The sequence below is a fragment of the Gymnoscopelus braueri genome (genome assembly GCF_963280865.1).
Source record: "Gymnoscopelus braueri genome assembly, chromosome: 22".
Lineage (NCBI taxonomy): Eukaryota > Metazoa > Chordata > Actinopteri > Myctophiformes > Myctophidae > Gymnoscopelus > Gymnoscopelus braueri.
This window is the reverse complement of record NC_137624.1, coordinates 12836977-12864219: the sequence shown is the minus strand read 5'-3', so window position 1 is coordinate 12864219 and position 27243 is coordinate 12836977. Positions and strand designations below refer to the sequence as shown.

The 27243-nt window shown below is 42.2% G+C and overlaps 2 protein-coding genes across 4 annotated transcripts in view; one reads left to right on the top strand and one right to left on the bottom strand.

The window, feature by feature from the left end:
- akna (AT-hook transcription factor) overlaps positions 1-21161 on the top strand; it is a 70615-nt gene extending 49454 nt beyond the window's left edge. For both annotated transcript variants that reach the window (XR_013932560.1, XR_013932561.1), the window contains exon 25: positions 21130-21161. The gene's annotated coding sequence lies outside the window, so the exon portion shown is untranslated. The remainder of the gene's footprint in view (positions 1-21129) is intronic.
- The window catches only part of stxbp1a (syntaxin binding protein 1a), a 38523-nt gene extending 11497 nt beyond the window's left edge, over positions 1-27026 (bottom strand). For both annotated transcript variants that reach the window (XM_080419976.1, XM_080419977.1), the window contains exons 1-14: positions 26934-27026; positions 16105-16154; positions 14526-14607; positions 13227-13303; positions 12658-12736; positions 11549-11652; positions 6965-7113; positions 5588-5672; positions 5317-5447; positions 3799-3909; positions 3167-3227; positions 2278-2343; positions 2067-2147; positions 1207-1345 (exon numbers count right to left, since the gene is read on the bottom strand). In XM_080419976.1, the coding sequence (XP_080276102.1) occupies positions 1207-1345; positions 2067-2147; positions 2278-2343; positions 3167-3227; positions 3799-3909; positions 5317-5447; positions 5588-5672; positions 6965-7113; positions 11549-11652; positions 12658-12736; positions 13227-13303; positions 14526-14607; positions 16105-16154; positions 26934-26970 (1252 nt within the window). In that variant the 5' untranslated portion in view covers positions 26971-27026. The remainder of the gene's footprint in view (positions 1-1206; positions 1346-2066; positions 2148-2277; positions 2344-3166; positions 3228-3798; positions 3910-5316; positions 5448-5587; positions 5673-6964; positions 7114-11548; positions 11653-12657; positions 12737-13226; positions 13304-14525; positions 14608-16104; positions 16155-26933) is intronic.
- Positions 27027-27243: the final 217 nt, after the last annotated feature.

The following is a 27243-nucleotide window of genomic DNA, read 5'->3' as shown; positions in this document are numbered from 1 at the left end:
CACACAGATTGTGAAGTTAATACAGCAGTGCTTCAAGCCCTGGTTTGTCTTTTATAAGACTAGAGGTTCGGGCCTATGCCGCACCGCCGATCTGACCCATATGTCTGAGTCATAGTGTCTGGGTCTTTGTCAGAGTAGCCATTTGTCTGTGTCCCTTTTGAGCCCATACATGGAGCCTATGTATGGACAAATCGGACGGATCGGTGGACAACCGCATATCTGAATGGCTCGACGGCGGCAAAAATGATGAACATTTAGGGTTTAAGTTGTTAAAACAGGTGTGACAATCTGCTGGACTCATGTTAAAGCCTGCCAGCCTCTACAGCATCTAACACACCATACACACCTTCACCTCCATTCAAAGTGCTCCAACTCACCCTTGCCTTGTTCCCACCCCGGAATGTCTATGTCTGAAATGGTATCTTGAATCTTTCTAGAATCTGGATCTAGAATATGGGAGAAGGGGAGCCAACAAGGAGGTGGTGAATTCAACCTGACTGGAGGGGGGGGGGGGGGTTGTGTGTCTGTTTGAGTCATTAGCCCAGTCAGTGTGTCAGAATTCCGTTATCCAAGGAAAATCTTATGCGTTGCCTTTCATGGATTCCTCCACTAATCGCATTCTGAAGTTTCGATTGCCGATTAAAAGGATTCAAGAGTACTTTACCGAGGTTATTATAGTTAACTAAAACAAATGAAATTGAATAACTAGAATGGGGGGGGGGGGGGTATGAATAAGGCAACTGAAATAAAAAATAAAAACAAGGCTTTCCAGAAAAAAACAATGACTAAGAAAAGGGTTTTTATAATGTATTTACAAAACAAACTAAAACGAATTAAAATCATATTGAAAATGTCCTTAGTTTTCTTTGTCAATATTTCATACAGTGTATATGTGGATCTGAAATCTACCTTCCAATTTGTAGCTGTGCAAGTTACTTTTTAAACAGAATGTTTTACAGTATTACGCAATATGTTTTCTGACCCTGACAGCCCATACTACAATAATAAAAAAAACTAAAACTGATAAAAACTAAACTAAAACTAATCATTTTCACCAAATAAAATCTAAACTAAACTAGAAAACCCACTTTAAAAAGTCAACTGAAAGTGAAAACGTGAAGTCAAAATGAAATAAAAATGAAAACGAATGAAAAAGGTAAAAGTAAAATAACCGTGGCACTTCCACTAAGCAGATTCCCCCCTTACCATTCTTCAGGAAGATGTAAAGCAGGATGATGCGGATCTTGTCATATATGGTGACGTTGGCATCCAGCAGGATGGGCACGATGGCCCTCATAGGGTCCTTAATCTTCTCTCCCTCAGCATCAGTCCCCATAGCCAGGTCCTATCACAGGCACAGGGCACAAAATACTTTGTTACTTCTTTCATTTTATATACTTCTTTTATAGGCCCACGGATTAAACTGGAGCAGGTGCGCTTCCTCTGTTCACCTTCCGTGGCCATGGGTGCTCAGCTAACAAAACATACTCAAATGAAAATAATCCACCAAGGTGGAAGAAGCGGCACTCCAAAATAATATTACAAGACTGAACTCAGTTCTTTGATCATTAATACGGCATTGCGTGCCGGTGTTGTGCGCCAAAAGTAGCCGATTGGCTATTTTGCGCGATGCTGGCATGTGACAGTGGCGTGTACCAACAGTGTATGGCTCTGCTGCGTGCCACCGGTGCATGACAACGGCACATGTCAATGGCACGTGTCCATGGCGTGCAACAATGGCATGCAACAAATTAAGTAAACATCACGCTTTATTCATTATGAAATTAGAATAAGGAAATGGAAAAAGTAACAAGCCAAAGTTAAAGGTCACCCTTTTTTTCTCCTTCTTTTTTTTGCATTAGGCTACTGTTTGTTTGCGTTACTGTGTTATTTATTGTTGTTATGTATCACACTATTATGCCCTATTATTGTAGTAGTGCTGTGCTTCCAAAGCAAATGTAATCTTGGGGTCAATGAAGTGAATCTGGAATCTGTGTTTCTGTCGATTCTCGATTCTTGTCATTCGATTCAACTGAATTGGATTCAGTTCAGTCCAGTTCCTTTACCTGTTCCACACGACACAACTTGTCAACTGTCCCCTGGTAATGCTTCATGCAGTCCTCAGCCAGCTGCAGGTGAGTGGAGTACTGAGACACAAAGAGACAGGCACCGTCAGTGAAGAGTGTTACTCACCTACATAAAGACACACACACACACACACACACGCGCACGCGCACGCGCACACGCACACGCACACACACACTTACACACACTTACCTTGCTGAGTTCCTTTTGGTATTGCGGCATCTTCTTCAACATCTGAGACAGGTCCCTCATTGTTGTCTGTTGGAAAAAACAACACATGGTTTGAGCTTGGTGTCTTGAAAGTGTTATCACTGTATTCGTGATAACACTTTCACATGCAATAATTGACAGAAGTATTGTGTTTTACATGTTCATGTTGTTCATTAAAATATATGTATTATATGTCGCTTTTCCAATGCGTAATACCGGCATGCCAATGGCTATACCCTCCTTGTTTTGCCTTTCCATTAGTTCCCTACAGGAATGTTTTGAGTACTTGACGAGGTTCCAAGCGGGCTGGGGCGATACCAAATGGTGACGCGCAAAACGCTGCTGACTACTACTGATTGGTCAGAGAATCCTCACTAGCGTCATGAAATACGGGGTAACTCCTGAGAATACTGTTGTTACGGCTGCCCGCTATTGTTTCATAGGGTGTTCTCTTCGAGAGAATGTCTGCCATGGTTAACTTCTGTTGTGTTTGAAATTGATGAGATTAGACTGCATTGCGTTTGTCTGTGTTTGCTGTAATAAGAATGATTAGCTCTGATGGTAATGAAGGGTACATTTGGTTAAATGTAGGCCACCCTTTATACGCAGTATCATAATGCCGTGTTGCGCTCTTAGACCCATAGAAAAGGGCGTTCAATTATTAAGAAATGTTTAAACTAGATGTCGTAAAATGAGAAATGAATCAAAGTTGAGAAACTGCATGGCCGATTCATTGCCTTAATGTTAGTAGAAACAGTTTTTAACGGGCTGTACGGGTTCAAATGTGTCCAGGCACCACCCATGAGGGTCCATTCTGTTACATTTGTACACTCTGGGAGTTAAATTCCTCTGAACAACCTCTCCACCTTACCTTCTCCCCGGTGTTCATCCTCTTGCTGGCGGAGAAGTCCTTCAGTTGGCGGGTCACCTCCCTGATGACACAGACACAGGTCATAGATGTCCAAGTGTGACAGAGACTACTTATAGTCTATTGATTGGTAATTTTTGGTCAAGAGAATGAATTACAGTACACAAGAGCAGTCAGGTTGGTTATATGATACCGCAAACAGTATCAGTTTCACTAAATTTGGTGCCTCCCCGTACCCAAAATTACAAAAATACTTTGCATCATCATGGGGGGTAGAAATGGCAGAAACCGGAAAAAGTTTCTTCGAGTACTCATGTGGAGAGACAACCGGAAACCACAATCGCAAACCACTTTCTAGTAGGTGTGGCCTAGACTGGATCACACTGGTTAGTTCGGAATGAAAACGGAGGCTTTCGTCCACGTTGGTAAAGCAAGGTTAATACATGCCCACACAGTACACGTTATTGCTCCCGTGTTGGACATTCAATATAAGCTATTGCATCGCCGTGCCCCCAATTTAATTGCTAAAGTAACGTTGCAGCCAACAACTTGTTCGTCAAGGCAACAGTGAGAGAGCACAGACATCAGGCAGAAAGGTAAAAGAAACAAAGGATCAGTGATGTAGTTCTACTTACTGCGAGACCTCAGCTATATGTTTGTGTCTGAGGCCAACCCACAGGTCATCGTCCTCATGCAGAAGAACCTCCTTCTCCTTCCCGTCCCCCATACCACTGGCACTGTCATACCTGAGACACAGGAACACAGAGGAATTACAACAAACAATATAGGCGTGCAACACTTACAATCTAATTGGTTATAATTGCCTATTTCTTGTAGTTTTTGCGCGACAGTGTTGTACGACAAGTATACAAGACTTACGTGGTAATCAGACTAATCGATTTAGTTAAAAAAAGTAAATCAATTACATTTCTTACAGTGACAGACAGTCACTGATCAATCTCCCTCCCCAGCCTCCTTCTGGTGTGGAATTTAGGTTTTCCCTAGGTCAGCATGTCATTCAATGCAGGTTCATATTGTACTGTATCATTTCTTTTTTAAGTGAACATTTGTAACTCAAATCTTTGCTTCTGGGGGTCCCTGGAACGAAATATTCGTATCAGTGGTTCTAAAACTTTTTCATGTCAAGGACCTCCCAAAATAATATGTATTTGGCATTTAAAAATGTTGTTTAAAAAAATATATGTATTCAAAGATTTGCACAAATGTTCAAGATTTTTGTTTTTAAATAGCAGATATACAAGCTCATAGCGCGGCACTTGGTGCCAAAGTATAAAATGTGGATAAAGTGGCTACACAGATGCATTCCCGGTTTGAATGGGTTAATGTCTATTATCATGTCAATGTAATGATAACTGCATCTTTGGGCTCTGCTTCGGGGGGGGGGGGGGGGGGGGTTGTGATCTCAGAGTCTGTGTCATGCTTGCACAGATTATTCTGTAGTATTACGGGAGCAGAGCCGCAACGGCAAGTAACGATGCAATAGCATCGCAATAAGTGGTTTTCATCTTCACAAGAGTGTCTACACAAGGAGAGGCACAGAGAGACCTGGAAATGACTTTGATGAAGACTTTTAAGTCAGAATTGGAGGTATCCATGACGTAACAGGCGTTTCAATAACATGAAGCCATCCTCAGAAGCACACAAACCTCTTCTATGGTGTGTAGTGTACCTCATACACATGATAGAGAATTATTTATGAACACAATTTGACAGATTGTTCATAAATTGTTGTTCACAGATTGTTCTGTTTCTAAGCTCTTCATGAGAACCACGAGATGAATACAGAATCAGGCAATGCAGTCTGGAGGAGGGGGGAGTGTACTGTATGTGGGCACAGAATATGTGAAAAGTAATGCGTTGGTAGATCAAATAAAAACGACATTGGGAAATATCCATTTTTACTTCAACCACTGAAAGCCCAAGCATTAACGTGATCCTGTTAAGGGCTCTACAGGCTGGGATGTTCGCTGTCTTAACCCATTAAGACCGGGAACGCATCTGTGTCATTTTTAGATTTCTTTGGCTATCCAAAAATAGCAGATCTACAAGCTCATAGCGCAGCACTCTGTGGCATAATGTAACAACAAAAGACAACAGAGCAGGGCACAATAGAATAGAGGGCATATACATACTTATACACATCGTTTTCGATGGGCAGCAGGTCGTATCCCATAGCCTGGAAGGTCAGTTCATGGAGAATGGGGGAGGCTGGGTCAAAGGCCCTGTCCAGGATGATCAGCTGAGAACGGGCCTTGTCTGGACCCTGTGTGGAGAGACAACTCAAGCTCAGCTGAACGGCACGAAGACTCAAAATGGAAATGAAGGAAAACAAGAATATGACAAAAAAATATGATTAAGAGTGAAAACTGGAGTGATTTAGTACTTGAGTTCTCCCAGACTCACCTCTCCCATGGTGGGGTCATCTGCCTTGTAGGCATCCAGTTTGTCCTGGACCAGCTGGGCCAGGGTTGCATTATCCTTGTAATCGCTGGCAGAGATGGACAGTGATGGAAAAAGTACATGTTTAAGTATAATTAGAATACTGCAATGTAGAAATACCTCAAAATTTTACTTAAGTACAGTACTTGAGTAAATGTACTTAGTTACTTTAAACCACTGCAGACAGACAGACAGACAGACAGACAGACAGACAGACAGACAGACAGACAGACAGACAGACAGTAAGACAGACAGACAGACAGACAGACAGACAGACAGACAGACAGACAGACAGACAGACAGACAGACAGACAGACAGACAGACAGTAAGACAGACAGACAGACAGACAGACAGACAGACAGACAGACAGACAGACAGACAGACAGACAGACAGACAGACAGTAAGACAGACAGACAGACAGACAGACAGACAGACAGACAGACAGACAGAGAAAGACAGAATGAGATATGCCAGAAAGAAACAAATTTAGCAGGCTTGGGCGATAGCCAATGTTATCAGAAATCACACTGTCCTCGGGCCAGTTTCTCAGCAGTAACTTATTGCTGACCTCATTACATGGTCTTTCATAAACCAAAATACTGTTATACTGACATATTTTTAAAAAATATGTGAGAGTGGCAGACTGTTTTCCTCTATATTTGCTTTGCACTGAGATCTCTATCTGTTTCCATTATGACAGATTGAAAATAACTTTATACTTGACGTTAAACCACTTGAACCCCAGTAGCTATCCCTATTCTGGGGGGAACATTCGCCAGAAATGGCAGATCTACAAGCTCACAACGCGTCCCTTCGCTATTTTTTCCGAAGGGATTTGGTGTAGATTGAAAAAGAACGCACCAAGTACAGTGCAAGTAATAAGTATAGAGGGTCTAAGTGGTTAAACTGAAGTGATGAATTCCAAATATTATCAAAGTATCCTGCGGCACCCCTGGACTTGCCTCACGGCACCCACTTTGAGAAACCCTGCTCTATATTGTTCCTACAAAGTAAAATCAGTAAGTTTAGCCAAAAGTGTGCAAATAAAACCAAAGGGATCTCATCTCCTTTAATGTAATCTCCTTTCATTTCATTTAATCTCCTTTCCTCTCCTCTCCTCACACTGAACGAAGATCATCTTCACAAAACGTGACGGTATCATTTTACCTCTAATATACTTTTTGGGAAGCCAGCCTCTGCAAATCATCTGTATAGCACTACAGCAACTTATTTGCCAAACGTCATGCATCCCTTTAACGATGATGCGTTTGGGAAGCCACCCCTGGGTGCCTGCCAGTGGGTGCACACACCCCACCCCCACCACCATGTGCTAGCTTACCCTCTGTATCTGACAGCGGGGTACTCCTTCAGGGTGGCACACAATGTGGCCAGCTGCTCTGCCAACCTCTCCATCACTGCGTTCTTCAGCTGAGTCTTGTGGGGGCTGTAGAAACTCTGGAAGGCATCTGGGTTGTCCAGAGAGTACACCTGGAACACACGCACATCATATGAAACGGATGTATAATATAAATGTATATACTGTACATGTTGTTGTTTTTATTGTTATTTTTGGAGTACACTACGACCCAGGCATTCATGCTGGGTGACAATTTGTTAATCACATATCTATACATGTCTTATTTAGTCACAAAGACAACGAGAAAATAGCCTTTGATCAGCCCTGGTGGCCATGTTTGACATGACCAGTTCCTTCTGCAGCGAGGTCGCCCGTGGTGACATTTACTGTAAGTGTTAAGCTTGGCACTTTAGCTTGAGCCTCTCTGTCCTTTCATCACTGCCCTCACCAAGGGCAAATAAGACTGATTTACTTCATTACGCACCGGGCGTCTCACACCGAAAATAGCCGATATACAAGCTCACAACGCGGCGTGTTGTGAGCTTGTAGATCGGCTGTTTTCGGCTGTTATATCGTCACCATCTGTCTACCATTCTCAGGTCCTGTTCTCCTGCCCTACGTTTGATATTCCTCTCATCACGCATTTTATTGACTCAACCCCTCCCCTTCTGTCTCTCCCTTTCTCTATTCTCTATATTTATGGCCTCTCCTCCCTTCTTGTCCACTCCTCTGTTCTCTACCGCCTCGTCTCCTCCTGCATCAAACAGAACCCCCCCCCCCCCTCCCACCTCCATCTGTCCATGGTCACATGACAACCCTCCTGCAGATGCGTCCCCTGTTTGCGGTGTTCCCCATTGGCTGCCGTTTGCTGCGTGGATTCTGACTCATCCAATCGGGGAAGGAGCTATGGGTCTGTGGGCGGGCTCATGAGCCAGCACATTGGCCTGCAGCATAAACCTCTGACTCTGAATTAATCATTGTAGACAGGGGTGGGGGGGGGGGCACTGTGGGTCAGACAGCATGCTCAGCCAGTGAAACAGTGAGGGAAGACATTGGGGAGAGATGATGAGAGACACGAGGGGTGGAGGATGGAGGAAGTGACAAGGAAAGGAGAAGACAATCGACATAATGGCCCTCATTTATTAAACTGGCGTAAATCAAAAAATGGATGTACGGTCATCTCGGCGCAACTGTCGCATTTATCAATTTGTCATAAATTTGACGTGAGCGTAGCCAATGCTCAAATCTCACGTCAGGTCTCGGCAAGTGCGCGCAAATCTTTTTAATCGTAGACTTGCGGTGCAGCATAGTCTTGACAATCTGACAGGCATCTAAACATGTGCAGCAGCCACTTATTCACTTTGAATGATGTAACCTAACATAATGTCTAACATAACCCTACATATCCCTAACATAATAGGTAGTTACAATTAAGGGGTTAACAGGTGACAAAATTACAAGCATTTAAAATTGAGGTATTCAAAACAATCAAATTAGGTTAGATGCTTAATCAGTCACCAATTGTAAACTTAAACAGTCATTCAGATATCTCGACAATGGCAGATCTGGCTCTATCAAGACCTACTGTATACTCGTTCGTAGACGACAGGATTATTATCATTTTGCAAAACAGCAGCGTACGGACATGTCTCCAGGGTGCACTGCAGCTGGAGTCATATCCTCTGTGCTGGGTGAAATTAATATTCCAAACGTATTCCAATCATGACATACATTTTGGTGTGATTCATGTACTAGTTGACAATGATTATTCCCTCACTGAATACCTGATAATCCCAATGGAAGTTAGTGATTTACTACTGTATCTCTACTGTATCTGTTGACGCATTCGTGATTTTATTTCCCAACGCATTCTTCTGACTATGTGACACTTTTTAGTTTGTTCGATTGAACTGTTACGACTGTGGTCATGTTTTTGTTATATTTGTGTTATATTTTCTTATTGATGTGCCTGTGCCAGGTATATGGGTTTGTGTCTTAGCGCTGTGTATGCAAATAGTGTGTGAAGATACTGATATGATTGTGAGTTGGAATGATTGGAAGTTGCTCTTTCTTATTGGCGTAAGGGAAAACTCAAGGGACGAGGCCTCTGAAACAAGTACAAGTAAAAGTCGCGACGCATTGTGAGCTTGTAGATCGGCTATTTTAGGAGTAGAAGTAAGTACTGAAAATTGGAAATACTCCAGTACAGTAAAAAAAAAAATGTGCTTAAGTAAATGTACTTAGTTACTTTACACCACAGTAAATGAGGGCCAATGTGAAAGAGAAAGAGAAAGGGGGGTCATAGAGGGGGAGGGTTAAAAAAATAAATGACAAGACAGGGTATAATAACGTTAGACGTCTGACATCATGTTGATGACGTGATATTGATGACATCAGTCTTGCCCAAATATAGAGAGATGGCAGACGATAGGTCTGAAAATGATTATTTCACATAATATGAAGGAAAGACATGTATTCATAAAGAAATGGCGCTGATCAGTGGTTTGCGAGATTAGCTGCAGACACACAGGCACACTGTCTTTTAGACTGCTTAGCCCCTAGGAGCTATGCCGTCACCTCTCATTTACATGTATTAACTGTCATAAGTAGAAGCAAATAGTTATGAGCGTAGCAGGCTAACATATATGTTTGTGTAACATAAAGTACTGGATGTGTAGGGAATATATAAAAAATCCTATATAAAAATATGCGGATGGTTTTCATTTAATTGGTGAGAAATCTTGGCTATAAACGGAGGTCAAATTCGTTTATCATAATTTGAGCGAAGTATAATTATCTAGTCTCAAGATCGTTCTCCCAGGTAAGCTTGGCGAGCTTCCAAGAGGTCTATTCACGTGGTTTAACATTATGATGTCCTTGGACAGTCTCCCATTATAGGACGGACGAAAAAAGAATATACTGTATTAGAGAGCAAGGTGACTATATATTTCAGCAACGTTTCAGCAACATTTTATGACTATTAACCCTTAATACCACTCAGAATGAAAGATAATATGTTTACCAGTGGAAATAAACACACAGAGAGATAACAAGTCTGTATGACCTTGTGGATTTAATCACTTTCAACCTGGCATCCCTATTTGGGGCATGTTGTTATAGGTAAAAATCTTTAAAAAAAAGATATCCACCACGAAGCGCCAAGCTTGTAGATCAGCTATTTTCTCAGAGTGACACCATTGTACGACAAAGTATTAAACAGGGCTTAAGTGGTTAAACAAGGGATTCAGTGCAACCGTTTTCAGGACCTGAGGCACCCTGAAAAGAGAGGTAGAGAAGCAGGGTGGGAATGGGAGACTGATTCGATAGCTGGAGGGGCTGGAAGGAAGGGAGGGAGGGAAAGAACAACGAGACGTTGCAAGTCTTTCTGGAACAGTTGGTCAGCGTATGTGTGCGCGGTGCGCCCATGCATGCCAGGGCGTAGCCATGTATAGACATCGGGGAGAACGAAATGTCTGGGTAGCTTTAGCTCCGTCGGTAGAAGAGCTCATTTTTTAATCGCAAAAGACGTGTGGTAATCTCGTTTTGGTTTTACCGGAAGAACAGTGACTGACCTTGGCGACCATTTTAATTTGATACATGCGTCAAAGATTCAGGAATAGGACATGAATAAATATCTAAGTATCTGATACCTCTGCATGTTGCGGCATTGGGACACAACTAGATTAAATTAAAATAAGGTAATAAGAGACAGTGTTAATAAAAGGATAAATGAATGTAGCATATTTTCTACTGTATATTGGCGGAGCAGATTGGTCTTTTTTCTCAGTACAAGAATGCATGGTTACTCCCATGCACGTATGCATGTGTGCGTCTATCTGAAGATGTAATCTCTGCATGCTTTCCATCTACCTCCCTCTTGTCCCTGTGTTTTGTACGTTTTTGTTTTGTTTTATTATCAGCATCGTTAAAGATGCTATTTCAGTCCATGTCCTTCCTGGTATCAGTAGCTCCTTCATCCTACCTTTTACTTACTTATATCTCTCTATCTCTGGATCGTCCTGCATGGTCTTGTGATTAATTTTCAGTGACAGTGATTACGCGAACAGAAACAACAAGCGACCACATTCCATCTCATGGTCATTGGGCGAGATGGGGAGACGGAGAGTTGGACTGTAAAAGCCTGACGTGTTCATTTAACCACATCAACCCTTTCGTCCCTATTTTGGGCTCGTCATTATAGTTTGTCCAAAAAATAACAATCTTTTTCAAAACTGCAAGCTCATAACATGTCGCGAAGCGACACATGGTGAGCTTGAAGTTCGGCTATTTTAGGGCGGGCGCAGTCTAAAATAGGTTTTGAATTACTGTCTGGAGAATGGTCGGTAGATATGCACCTTACTCGTTTGTTTTCCTTTCTTTCGCTCGGTCTTAATTTTTGTATTAATCCGTTGAGCTGCTGTGACGCAGCACATAAACAAATACACAAACAGAATTCTCTGTTTTCAGCCCTATACAGCAAAATCCAGAGTGTTAATGTAACTCGGAAGTATTGAAGTAACACCCTGCATTTCAGTGTGTACAGTACTATATATATATTTTTTTTACCTGTGACTCATAGGGCAAGAAGGCGATGTTGATCTCAGTCAGGGTCTTGATGGTTTTGGAGGCGCGGCTCTTCACCAGCTCGTTGAACAAGGGGTCAGGGCAAGCTGGAGAGAGAGTGGGAGAGAGACATCTGCTGTCAAACAGTTACAGCTACTGTACAAACAGTTGACTTGTTTACCAGCCGCCACAACAGCGTAACTGGTATTGTTTTCACTTGCGAGTCTGTGTGTGTGTGTGTGTGTGTGTGTGTGTGTGTGTGTGTGTGTGTGTGTGTGTGTGTGTGTGTGTGTGTGTGTGTGTGTGTGTGTGTGTGTGTGTGTGTGTGTGTGTGTGTGTGTGTATGCGCACACAGAAGCGTTTTTCAGAATGTGTCTGTCAACATGCTAACAAGATTCCAGTGGACTTTTCTCGGTAACCATAGTGCTGATGACAAAAAAGTCACATCATCAAAGACTACTCTTGGTGACCCCAGGACAGTCAGACATTGGTCTTCCTCGGTCTTCACCCAGGCAGTGTTCAGTTTGTCGACTATGAAGAAGAAATCAACTACCTTTTTTCACTGTTGAAAACGAAATAAGAACTAAGCTATGATGGCTAAAACTATGACAAAATATACTGACAAAGTATTTCGTCAACAAATAAAAACTAGATTAAAACTAAAACTAGACTAAAAACTAGCCGAAAATAGCCAATCAACAAGCTCACAACTTGTAGCTTGTAGATCAGCTATTTTCGGCACACTGCTAAGTATAAATCAGGCATTACGATGACATCAAGGCCTGCCAACATACATTTTAGTTGCTAAATCAACTGTAGATTTAGTTGACTAAAATCTTATCATATTTAATCAACTAAAACTAGACTAAAACATTTCAAATGACTAAAATATGAAAACTAAATGGAATTTTACTCAAAAGACTATGACTAAAACTAAACCAAGATTTGCTGTCAAAATGAACAATGATCTTAGGTATGAATCAACCCCTTCTCGCCGCCATGGTGGGTCTCATATAGGTGAGCCCACCCTGCGCACGATGGTTCACCCAGGAGATTGTCCATGTGTTTTTGATGATGTGAAGTGTTAAAGCTCTTCTCTCAGCCATACTCACAGTCAGTGAAGAAGACGTGGGCCGCCTTGTATTTTGCTGAATGAGCGTCTTTAAAGTCTGCAATCAGGGTGTGCACGGACTGAGGAGAGAGAGCACAGGCAAATACAATGATGTACTCTGTGTGTTTGAGTGTGTGTAATCATCAGGGTTCCATTCTTTTGGAACGTGCATAGCTAAAACAGCTCTAAAATATCTACAAGCTCACAATGCATCACAAATGCGATGCGCTGTGAGCTTGTAGATCTGTTATTTTCCCTATGCACATTTTTTGACACATTTTGAAAATCTGTGCTCCCCCACTTCTAAAAGTAGCACCACACCCCTGGTAGTAAAGGTGGTTCAGAAGGACAGTGTGAGTGCAGGGGACCATGGTAACAGAGGAGTATGGGGTTGCCTCAGTTGAGTCAACAATGGTGTGCATTCTCCATCAGCACCATGGCATATGGTTCCTGCTGCTAACAAAACAGACCTGGTTGCCAGAGACACGGCTCTAAATATACACCGTGAAAAGGATGGAGGTGTGTGTGTGTGTGCCAGCGTGCACACGTGTGTGTGTGCGTGTGTGTTACCTTCTCTGTTGGTGTAATCAGGTAAATAGCCTCCAGGGTGGGAAGAGGCTCTCTGCGTTTGTTTATATCCTCCACAACTAGACGAGAGAGAGAGAGAGAGAGAGAGAGAGAGAGAGAGAGAGGGTGGGGGAAGGGTGGAAAGAAAGAAACAAAGAATGAATCACAATGACTAAGTGGAATGCACCAAATAACTAACACCTGCTGTATCCTAATGATAGCCGGAAGTTGCTGAATGTTTGCTGTCTTCAGTGTAAATCATTAGTGTTCATTTAACACTAATGTGTACAAATGAGGATTTGACTGTGTCGGCTCTAAGTAAAGCATAGTGTGCGTCAATTCCACCCCAGAATTGTATCGTCATTACAGTAGTAGGTTAATCGAAGTAATCGATTTAATCGATAATAAAAACGAATCTATAATTTCATTAAATAATCATTGGAGGCCAAAGATGACTTTCCTGCTGTGGATGGATAATAAAGTTAGATTCTATTCTACTCTAAGCTGAGAGTAAAAAAGCGTATTGTAGGGTAGAGGGGAGAGAAGGCTCTTGGTAGGATTCCAATCCCAGGCTAGGGGTACATGTGATTAAAGACACAGAGGCCTTATCCACTACATGTACCTTCCATATCCATCTATGAACATGGAAGGTAATGAAAGGACAGAGTCCCTAGGATTCAGGTCCAGTGGGCACCTCAATGTTAAATTGTCTGAGGGGCTTTTCAGTCGGAAATAATGTAGTGTACATCATTATCAGGCCAAATTCTTGTTTATCCCCAAAATGACTGGCTATCAAAGCTTTATTCAGAAATATTGGGCCTTAAATGTATTTTTTTTTTTTAAATTATATGTTGGCCCCTCATTTGTAAAATAAATGTTGATATAAAATCTAATATTAAATATGAAATTATAAAAAAAAATGTTCTCAGGGGATGTTTTTCATGTGATTAATTTGCCAACATTTTTTTTTTTCAAAGTGTTGTTTGTGTCATGAGTACATCCACACAAAACTTGAATATTATGCAGTGAAAAGTAATCCCCCAAAACGAGGTAAACATTTTCACAGTGAATAAAGGCTATTCTATCTATATGAATAGTTTGATGTCAAATATTCACTGACACATTTTCATATATTTTATTCTTCACGCTCCTGGTGTGTGTTATTTATTGGGACAGACAACAGGCAAGCTAAAGAGTAATGGAAGGAACAGCAGAGGAGGCCCCTCAGAGCCAGGGGCCCCTTATACCACTCAATCATGCACGTCATCTCTGGAACATGAAAGATAAATGTTTATCCCTTACTGGTGATGCCTTCTGTCATGATGTCTGTCATCTTGCAACAGGATGACAGCATTCTCATGCTCAGCTGATCCACAATGAGTGCCTGGAAACAGGAGACACACCGGTAAACGTGCACGAACATACAGTATACGCATAATATAAAACTTTACACACTGTTTTGTCCGCATTCAATTACTGACCATTTGAGGTACATTACCCTATCATGGTGAGAGATCTCTAGCAATAACAGCTAACAGGTACAATGTTGTCACTTACTAAAAATAGCTGTCTATAAGCTATTCACAAACTCACAATATCATAACGTGTTGTGAGCATGTAGATTTGTAGAATTTTTGGCGACAGACACCGTCATACAACAAATAAAGCAGGCTTAAAAAGGGATTTTGTACCCATAACCCGTTTTAATGAAGTTGAGGACATAATAAACATGATTTTGGAGTGTGTTTTGTGTTTTTTTATTTATTATTTTGAATGTGATTTCAACGTCTGTGACATCACAGACGTGAACCTCTTCCTGGACTACAATAGACTACAGCCAATGTTTCCTAGTTCCAGTCAAACCGGCCCCTCAAGCTGATGTCACCTTGTTAACCAAGTGGTCAGGGAAGAGAGAGTGGTTGAAGGTTTTTCGTTAGCTCGTTAGCTTGGTATTTCTTTAGTTCATTATGTATTTGTTTTAACTTGTATTAGGTACAGTAGGTACCGTACTGTAGGTGATGGGTCTAATTTTGTACCATTTTCTTATGGATCTAAAGTGTACCATTTTCCATTTGTATGTGTTAATATGGTTAAAAGTGTCAGTGCCTCTCAGGCAGCCTGCAACATTGTTTTGGTCTGATGGGCTCCTTCTGGTATGTCAACAATATTAGATAGCAGGTTAACCTTGTTGCTACACAGATTTGTTGTTATAAACTCTGTGCATAAATGATACCCCAACCATGGTGGCCCAGGAAACGGAGCCATTCGAGTCATAACTAACGGCTGACGTGGTGACGAAAGGCGTTACCCCACGTTATGTGTATATAACTTTGTATCTCTGTTTTAACGTCAGAAGAATATATCTGGAACCAGGCTTTTCCGACGCTTGTAAGATCTCTTCTCTGGAATAAACCCAAATACTATTATTAACACGTTTCCTTCCTCCGTTTATTGATGTAATGAATTCACATCTGACCGATAGATATGGACCGGTATCTACTAGGAAAAATAAAGCTATCAGTAGGCTATTTGTATTGTGTCTGCAAATATTAGGGCTGTTATATTGTGTTATATCTTCTGACGTTATTGTGGGGTAGTCCAGAAATATCTGTGATGATGGCACAGATGTAGAAATCATGTAAAAAAAAAAAAAAACTAACACTCAAAACACACTCCAAAATCATGTTTACTACAGTATGTCTTCAACTTGTCTTCAGATGTTCTTTTTTAAACAACAAGATGCCTAAAGAGCCCCACAAAACTACAGAAGCTGAATGAACTTGTAAACAATATTATTCAGGTGAAGATGCAATGTCCTTTGATCAATTCTTGTCTATTTATTGTGCTTGATCTTTAAAGACATTTTGAGGGTGATTCCTACCTTCCATTCTCCCTTCTTCTTCACCTTCTTGATAACATCATTCATAATCTCTGTGAATAAAAGAGAGAACAATACAAATCAGGTTTTTAGCTAACTCATAGGATATTTGTAGAATCAATCTTTTTATGCTCATCATCATTTCAATACATCTTGCAGGGGTTCTTCTGACTACTTTTAAAGTATAGAATAGATCTATTTGAATTATCCATCTCTCTTTTTCTCTCTCTCTCTGTCTGTCTCACACACACACACACACACACACACACACACACACACACACACACACACACACACACACACATACACACACACACGCACACACACACACACACACACACACACATACACACACACACACACACACACACACACACACACACACACACACACACACACACACACACACTCGCACTCGCACACACACAATTACAGCTCACATAATACAATGTATAATACTGTATATAATGATAACATGCATATGTCCCTAACACTAACCCCAATTTGACAATGTCCCTGACATAGAGCACATATGGGGACAAAATTGCTCCCTGTTCGTCAGGGACACGGCGCACGCACAAAGGCACACTCACACGCACACGCACGGCGCACGCACAAAGGCACACTCACACGCACACGCACACGCACACGCACACACACTCTCGGTGTAACCAGCAGGGCCAGGTGGGTCTAGTATTCTCCAACAGGGAGTTAATCTCTCCAACCACAGAGGTATAAACCTGTCGGCTCGTCTGCCTCGTCTGAGTTGACCAACAATGGGTAACAAGTGATACTTATGGAGCTGGGATATGTATTGATATTAGGTCGATGTTGTGGTGTGGTATGTGGTGTGGTATGTGGTATGAGACTAGATGATTTTGGATATCGTAATCTTTCCTGGTTTTATCATTTAAAAAATGATAAAACATTTCCAAAATCACAAAAATAGCACATGTACAAGCGCAACACGTCGCAGATTTGTGACACATAGTGAGCTATTTCCGCTATTTTGGACAATTTTGGAAATATTTAAAGAGAAAATAAAAACATATTTTATCGTTACAATACAATATCATCGTCACAATATCGATATTGAAGCATTTATATAAAGTATATACAAATATTGTGATTGTATTGTGCATGTGGGGTTTTAGGCCTGTGTTTCATTTAAGTAATAATAATGAATTTGTATACTGACTAATTAATTCTCATGCGTTCAAGTCAACAAACCTTTAGATAGATACAGTAAATATTCTAGCAATATCAACGTATTTGCATGTATTGTTTACTGTGGTTACTGTCATGCTTTTTAGCAACGTCAGTGTATTTGCATGTATTGTTTACTGCGGTTATGTTTCCATCAGTGTAAAGTCATTTGATCTCTATCGTATGGTCAACTGATTTGTGTGTGTGTGTGTGTGTGTGTGTGTGTGTGTGTGTGTGTGTGTGTGTGTGTGTGTGTGTGTGTGTGTGTGTGTGTGTGTGTGTGTGTGTGGGGGTGTGTGTCTGGGGGTCCCTGGAACAAAATACTTATTTAAAAAATATATAATCAAAGACATTTTCACGATTTTTCAAAAATAGAAGATCTACAAGCTCGTAGCTTGTAGATCTGCTATTTTTGAATAGCCAAAGAAATCTAAAATGACCGATATGCGTTCCCGCATTGAATGGGTTAAACACGATTTTAAAAGTGATTTATGAGCCATGAAAAACTTCAAACGTTCGATTTGTTTTGTAAAAGCAGAATTTCCCAGTTCAAAACGGCTTCAGTGCCATGCTAAGGCCACAGTACGAAGAGAATAATCCTATCCACTGCAGATCAGGGATTAACGGCCATGTTTGGGCCATGATGCTGATATTAGCTTGATCTGTATACTGGTCATCTGGCTGCAGTATTAGAATAAATCCATTTAGGGTGAATTGCTGCTTAACATCCAGTTGTATCACTGCAAAGCACTAAGCCTGTCACAGCAGGATAAAACCTGGGGCCACAGAAATACTGGTAGATTATGACAGATTAAAGGGGACTTGAATAAAAAAGGATGTTGTGGAGACTAGGAAGGGCATTTAAACAAGTAGAGGGATTTGTTCGGTTTATCTGATCTGGATCACTGTGTGTATGTGTGCGTGTGTGTGTGTGCGTGCGTGTGTGCGTGTGCGTGTGTCTGACTACAGAAAGAAAGAACATTTTAGAGGAATAATAAGTTTGAACGTATTCTAGATCCAGTGGTTCCCCCCAAGGTGTCCTTGAGGGGGTTCCAGAGGGTCCCCAGCTAAATGTGTTAATGTAGCGTCACAATAAATTTAACCACTTGAATACATAGGCTATTTTCAAAATATCTTGAATAAAATGAAAAATTTGAATTGTTTTGAAACATTTGAACAACACAAATCTGAATCCCTGGCACAAAATATTTTCAGATGGGGATCCGAGGCCAAAAATTGGGGGTCCTTGACATGAAAAGGTTTGAGAACCACTGTTCTAGACGCAGCAATAATCCAACAGACTGAGTCAGACAGAGTCTTTGTGACTGGTCTCCTGTGGGAGACACAAAGGATCTTGAAATAGAACGTCTATGTGTTTCACTGAGGAGAGTGACTCCCTGATTCAGCAGCGTTCTATTTCCAGCCCCTCCCATTGCTATGATGTAGGACAGTGGTTCTCAAAGCGAGGGGGTTCCCGGGGGTCCCCAGCTACATTATTGATATAGTCAGGAGGAACCCTTACAGCTCAGTAACTCTGAGAGAGTACAAATGGAACCAAATGGACCTGTAACGTAAGGGTCCATTTGGATCCATTTGTAGACTCACAGAATTATGACCTAATGCAGTCCTTGAACTACTGTGGAGGGGAAACTTTTCAACTAAAATGTCTGTTATGTAGTCTTCATAAGAGCAACAACAACCCTTTGAACACATTATTACTCCAATCTTTGCTCTGGATCAGATGCTTACATTGTAAATTGGAATTATGACAACGTTTCAAAGATGCAAGGTTGTCTGAAGTTACAGCTTTTTGAATCCATGAACAGTTAACTTCTTAGAAGATACAAGATAAAATAGAACTCTGGATTTTACTGTGTGGGGGATATCCGTCATTCGTTTTCCCTTTCCTCTTCCATTGCAGATCTATTTCCTGTTCATTGCCCCAATCATCCTTTTCCTGCTGGAGGTCAAGTGATGGCGTTTGGACTTAAATATCCTGTTTTCACACTACACAGTAAAATCCTCAGTGTTAATTTAACTGGGAGTGTACAAATGGTTGTCTCACACTATTCCATCATTGATCTCTTTTCTATTGTTCTTCAGTGTGCAATTATATAAAAAGTTTAAGCGGTGCCCTGCCAATGCTGAAAGTAATACAAAAACTAAGTAAAACATAAAACTAAAACTAAAACTAAAAATGGATAATGTGTCTTCAGCAGACATGTAACTATGGTTTGATTCCAACTGGCTGCAGGTCGGTCCCTCCGTCCTGTCTAAATAAAGCGCAAACTGGCTATAAATAATCTTACAAAATAAAATGACTAATAAACGTAGAAAGCTTAGTGTGCCACACACATGCACCCGTGCGTGCCGCCCACACACAAACCAGTCTGACATAAGAAACAGGGAGCAGAATAAACACACTATGGCCAGCTGTGTCAACCAACCTGGCATAACACACAGAAAAACACACAAACACAGACAAACATTGGAGACGACAAAGCACGGAAACACACAAACACAGATGGATAGTGCACACACACACACACACACACACACACACACACACACACACACACACACACACACACACACACGCGCACACACACACACACACACACACACACACACACACACAAGAACACACACACACACACACACAAGAACACACACACACACATGCGCGCGCAAATGCATACGTACTGCGGAGTATCTGGCTTACAATACAGCAGTATAGGCCAGGGTGTTTTCCAAGTCTCTTTCAAGCTGGCCATAATGACATTAACATTACATGACGAAAGATCATAACATTATTGCACAATAGTCGATCTACAAGCTCACGGCCCGTCGCACTGCGAGTTATTATATATATTTATATATATATTTTCAGCCGACGAAGGCCGACGAGCAAATACTGTACGAATAAATCAGGCTTTAGTCTCAGGAGGCAGTCAGCAGTGAGCTATTATGTCACAACACTGTACAGTCTCCATGCATCCTTGACCCTAAATATGCACATGATACAGCGATGCAATGCAATGTTGACAGAGTCTTCCTTCGCATCATGGTCCCTTCCCTAGAGGCGGCTTCACCTATGAGTACGTGACCCATTTCTTTTTCTCCTCTGGATGTCAGCGTGTCACAACAGTGATCTTAAAGAGACAGGAAGCCATTTCGGTGGCGCGTGAAATGAATTAGGCTCGGTTACTGCGGGCGTACAAGACAGGCCTGCCATTTCATCATTTTAGATGTAAGACCACTTGGCCTTTGGTGGGTTTTTTTAAGGCACAATGGCAAAATACCAGGGCAGCAAAGCCATCAAATAAAACAATGATTTTAAGCAGCTACACAGAAATAATTAATTGAACAATAGGGTTATGGGTGGTTTAATTGTTTTAATAGTAAAACTATATAAAAAAGGTAATGCTTATTTCACAAATTATTATTATTATAAATTACCAATATTTGTACAAACTCCTGGGTCAAAAGTTCATACACATTCAACCCTAGACTAATCAGAGTCAGTGGACTCATTTGAAGATGGGGATGGGTAGAATTCAGAATCTCAACAAAAGACGCTGGTGTCTGAAAACTGAAAACGGTGAAATCAGCAGGGGCGGGGCATCAACGCCACTTTGGCCACAGAGCATGTCGGGCAGAAACCTCTTATCTCCATATTCAAACTTTTTGTGTTTTTTCGTAAATTAATGCCCTACTTGATCATACTACAGCATCGCACATAAGCATCCAAAGTAGCAGATCTGCAAGCTTGAGCTTGTAGATCTGCTACTTTTGCTGTTTTTGAATTTGAATCCTGAAAAGTAACAGTTTTGGACATATGAGGTTTCCACCCGTAAAGGACGATATAATTTTTGAAGGGCAGAAGGGTAAAATGAAATGATCCATGAAATTCCTGCCCTGGTACAAGAGGGTCACATTGCGATGCGTTGTGAGCTTGCAGATCGGTTTCAAGTAGTTAAACTGATTTTGATGCTATGGGGGACCCTCCTGGAACACCCCCCCCCCCCCACCCCAACCCAAAAAGCCCACTTTGAGAACCAGTGCTCTGAGACATGGACCAGAAATCCAAGCTAGCCTTAATCACAGCCCACCATATAGACCTGGAGCCATGGCGGTCAGCCTGCGGCTACGCAAGACCACAAAAAACTAACAGGCCAGGCAGATCTCAGGACAACTGGTGTAATGAAATTGCTGTAGCGGCCTTCGCTTCTTCTACGGTAGCATCCATCTTATTATAGGTCTGATGTGAAGACTGAGGCTACTGGTATATCAAACTGCGTGTGTGTGCGTGTGTGCGGTGTGTGTGTGTGTGTGTGTGTGTGTGTGTGTGTGTGTGTGTGTGTGTGTGTGTGTGCGCGTGCACGTGCGCGTGTGCGTGTGCGTGTGTGAAAGGGAGTGAGAGAGAGATAGAGCTCAGGTCACGTAATTCTGCCGTATAGAGAAGCGTGGGAGGAAGAGAGGGGACTGACTATGAGCCAGCTCTGACACAGCACTCTTCCCTCAGTCAGAGCAACAGACAACGTAACCCTGCATTCAGGAGGCCTATTTTAGCAAGCCCATTAGGTTATACAGCCCATTGAGAGTATATATATATACACACAGCGTGTGAGAGTGAGCTTGCTTGTGGGTGTATGTGTACAGTATGTGTAGCCTATCGTCGCTGTCAGGTGGAAACAAAACGGTTACTTTTTTCAGAAAGTGAAAACATGCGTTCCAATGGATCCAATGTAGTTATTATTTAGTCAAAAGCTCTTGTGATACTTTTCCTTGGTGAAATTTATTTCAGTCAGACAACTCTTGAGCAAGCTTGAGCATAGATATAGGAAGCATAAAGAAGCATAGTTTGGCGTCAGGTCTCTGAATCCATTCACTCCCTGTAAGAATAACATTTTAATAAATGTTACATGCCAAATAGCATTTACAGGGAATGAATAAAGACCCCCACGGGGATCTAGAAACAGAGCCTACAGGTGGATGCCGGGGAGGCGGTGGGATGAGACTATTCATGGTTAGCAGCATACGCAGCAAGCGAAGGCAGCAGATACGGTAGGATCTCAGCAGCAGCGTCGGCGCGTCAGCGCTGCGGGACAACGCAACCAGAATGAACGGGTAGGCAGAGCAGTACTTATAACCCACCGACCAGGAGAAGAGTGCATGTGACTAGTCACCTGATCGGTTGGCACAATCCCTTGAGTTGCCTGGCCTGAACTATCTCCGTAAACTGCGCCTCATATAAAACCCACACACACAGAAAAATCTAAAATAGCAAATAGCTTGTAGATCTGCTATTTTTGCCACTTTTGTGTGACACTGTAGTGTGAAGAAGGACGAAGGACTCTTCAACAAAAGGTTGAAGATTTCTGCCCGACAGCAACGATATACAGTAGGCCTACGTGTGTGCGTGCAAGAGCTATGTGCGTGTGTGTGCGTGCGTGTGTGTATTTGCGTGTGCATATACATGCATGTGTGCTTACAGTGGCAGTGGGGGCTGCAGGCACTGCGTCACACTATAAGCCCAGATGAGTGTGATGCTCTGGCCGAGCAATGCTTCCAAGGTCAGTGTAAGCAAAGAGACTTGTTTGTGTGTGTGTGTGTGTGTGTGTGTGTGTGTGTGTGTGTGTGTGTGTGTGTGTGTGTGTGTGTGTGTGTGTGTGTGTGTGTGTGTGTGTGTGTGTGTGCGTGTGCGTGCGTGTGTGCGTGTGTGTGGGCCCTGGACAGAGAAGTGACTGCAGTGGAACTTGGGTGCTATTTGATTTTTTTTTCTACTATAAACTGCCCCCTCCCTCTCTCTTTGTCTTCATCAGGCACTGTCTGTCTGTCCCGCTCTCTCTTTCTCCTGTCCTTCCTGGAGTGCTATAGCAGTGATTTTCAGCATTTTTCATTTCAAGGACCACCAGTTTGATATGCGTTAGGCCACAGACCCATCCAATTGATCATTTATCACTCTGGGACCCCAATCTATACACTGTAAAATCCTCAGTGTTTATCTAACTCTGAGAGTGTACAAATGTGTACATTTGTACACTCTCAGAGTTACAGACCCAAAAGCGTCCACTTGGACCCTTGGTGGTCCCCACACCCGACGATGAGAAACAGTGCTATAGGCAGTATGGATGGTTACTTACACACACACTGTCCTTTCAGGCATAGTACCGTTAGCTCTATGACACGTTACTACAGCTAACTGGCTAGTAATGCTAGTCTCTCCTGATGCCAGTTAGCATTTGAGCTGTTCATTCTTGCTATTCCACCGTATGTTGACAGCAGAGCCAGTCGAAGCACATAATAAAAAAGAAAAGGAGAAAAAAATAACATGGCTAACATCCTGACAGGTTAGTGGTGGATGACTAAATCTTGTTTAGCAAAAATGTACAGTAAAATCAAGTAGCTATAGTCAAATATTGTACATTTTACCAAATAATGTATTCTAAAAAAACGAATGGCGGTATGCTTTGGAAAATTACCAGAAGTAATAAAGTATATGTGACATGCAAAGTAATTATGATGATGACCGATGTCCGTTTTTAACCACGTAAACCCTACAGTATACTTCATTGACCGGAGTACTAGGGGTCGAAAATAGCCAATCTACAATCTCACAATGTGTGGCACTGTGAGCTTGTAGTTTTGCTATTTTCACTGAATGTTCACCTACGCATATGAAATGCCCAGAAAAGGAACACTACGGTTCAAGTGGTTAAAGGACTGCACGTGAGAACATGCTTGGGCCTACTACTCCAGACTGACGTAACATGGTAGGTGTGAGGTATAGTAGGATATACTACGCCTAAGAGAGACAATCATTTTTAATCGCCCGATTCACAAAATAAATCATCAAATCAGTCTTATTTGATGTGGGAATGTGGCACATAATGTTTTTCAAATTCTACTGAGGCAATTGTCTTTTTCACTCTGCCCTTATTTTCCCTCTTATTGCTCCCTGGAATTGATGCTCATACAGTCATAAAGGGGAGGGAGAATCACTACGCTTCCCCTCCCCCTACAACCTGGCCGCCTTGCTGCAGAGAGAACCCATGGTGTCGTGCTTCCTCCCTGCGTCCCCCCACACACACACACGCACACGCACGTGCGCACGCACACACACACACACACACACACACACACACACACACACACACACACACACACACACACACACACACAGTAAACCGATCCCAACCAAGCCGCCAAGCATCACCTCAGTCAAACAGAGAGCACGTCCTGCCTTTACATTACCTTTGGGACAAGGCACTCAACTGTTCACTTCTGAGTTCATTCAAGACAATACTGTCCAGAAAATTCATCTTTCTAGGATTACGCAACCATTAGTTAGGGCCAGTGTATGTAATACACAAGGCCTAGTTAATTGTAGTGGAAAGCTCTGTGCATATGGCATGATGGTAAGCTATGATGAAGCTTGATGACGATAAAGCTGGTAATCTAAAAGGCTACATAGGCTATTAGTCTAAATATACGTGTATATGGTTTACTTAAGCTCATTCCAAGGATTTAGCCGTTTCACTGTCTAAAATCAAACACATACAGATACCGGTTTGCATTTTTTTTTTTAAGTATGGGAACGGGAATTTAATGAACTAGCCCATGTTCACAAGCATTTGGGGATCTCATTTTAAGTAAGCCATTGTACTTTTATGAAATATATTTTAGGGGGCCATTTCTGCCTTTATTGATAGGAAAGTAGGCTGACAGGAAATGAGAAAGATGGGGAGGTGACACACAGCAAAGGTCATCGGGATTGGGGGTCGAACCCGCGACACGCTGTCAAGCTGGATTACCAGCGTATGTGATATGCGCCTGGACCGCTAGGCCAGCGGGCACCCGCCATTGTGCATTTATGGGCGATCCACTTTAGAGGACCTTGTATTGTGAATTGTACTTCCATGTACTGTTTCCATGTCTTTCTAAATAAAGTATTTCAATCAATCAATCAATCAATCAATCAATCAATCAATCAATCAATCAATCAATCAATCAATCATTAATGAATTAGTGACTACCATACAAATGAACACAATGGTAAATACCAGAAGCCTGTTCAATAGTAGTCTCCAATAATGCATTGAAAAATGCATTTCACAATACTAAAGACCCCCCCCCCCCTTATTTAACCTCCCCCACCCCCCATTTTTATGGCACATCTGTCACCAGCAGTCCCAGCTGCACCCGGTTGACCCTATACAGCATTGATGAGGTAAGGAGAATTGGTGCATCTCAACACTAGACAAGGCCCTCCCTCCACACCATGCATTACGTGCAATGGCTACACAGTCAAATCTTCAGTGTTAATTTATCCATTTGTAGCTCCAAGAGAGTACAAATGGAACCAAATGGACCCGTAAAAGGTCCCTTTGGTTCCATTTATACTCTCTCAGAGTTAAATTAGCACTCAGGATTTTACTGTATAGACTACCATGGCCAGTAGCCTCCCAAAATCTGTCTGTCAGTGCTTAATGATGCAGCCTCCAAAATGCATTGGTGCAACATGGTGCCAATAAAGGGCATGGCGATTGAAGGGCAGAAAAGCGACGGATGGATCCTCGGTATAGTTTGTGGCTGGTGTGTATGTTGTGGTGGTATAGCTCACACTAAATGCGGATTTTCATCCGTGGGGCCTATTTCTAGTCAGACAACTTTCTAATTGTGGGGACATAACGTGCGCCATTACAACGAATGGGCTCGAATTGATCAACGTTATTTTGGGGTGACATCCTATACGGTTAACTACAGTAGGCTATGATCCTATAAGCATCAGGCTATCATTCATTGTTCAGCTTGGATGATGGTGTTTTACGCAACGCATTCAATCAGTGATCCATCATAGGGGTGAGGCGGCAGCTTAATCTGGGGAATGGAAACGGCGTGTGTGCAACGCGCCTGGGTGAAAACTATACAGGCCTATATTGTATTACAAATATCACTGATATATATATAGACTATCACATATGGGCCTTTGTTAGCCGATGTGCGCTATCCAATTGTCTGCAGAACGTCTTGGGTCAATAGTCAGGAAAAAAACATTATAATAATAATATTTATGATACAGCATAGGCTATTTGTAGGCCTATACAATGTATCATTCGGTGCATGGACGTTTCCTGTAGGCTATTTGCCTATGGTTACACCTTCCCTGGGTATAAGATGCTCTGATCTTTCATTGGTGATAAACCGCAAAGCGATCAAAATACGCTATGATGCTGATGCCCGGGTCATATTCCACACGGGGAAAAAACTGTCTTTACTACAATGTGTATCCGCAACGCTGAAGCCAGATACAGTACAGCTATATTCGTCTATAGATGACATAGTGAGTTTATAACGTAGTCTACCATCATCTGCTCTAACGGCCATCCGCATCCTTGAGGAGGGGGAGACGCAGCTGCACACAGACAGACACGCACGCGCGCAGTCGCGCACGTACGCACACACACACACACACACACACACACACACACACACACACACACACACACACACACACACACACCATTTGACGATCCCACCAATTCCCAACGTTTCACGATAAAGATAAAGGTAATACGTTAAATATACGTAAATATATACGTTTGAAAAAACGGAATTCTTACTTTCGCCGACCACCGCCTTTAATCCAATGGGTGCCATGATGATGATGCTGCTGGGTGTCTGATCGTCTCTCTCCTCCTGCGGTGCGTCTGAAGCCCACTATGTACCCCTCGCATCGGCGCTGACTGCGGATCAGCCTCCAATTGGAGCGCTAAGAGACTTCACCCCATAGCCTGGAGGGGCGACGGTGGCGCTGCGATTGGCTGGAGTCTTCACCCCATAGCCTGGAGGGACGACAGTCTCGCTGCGATTGGCTAGTCTTCTTCACCCCATAGCCTGGAGGTTGTGTGCGTGCGATCATCCATCCATGAT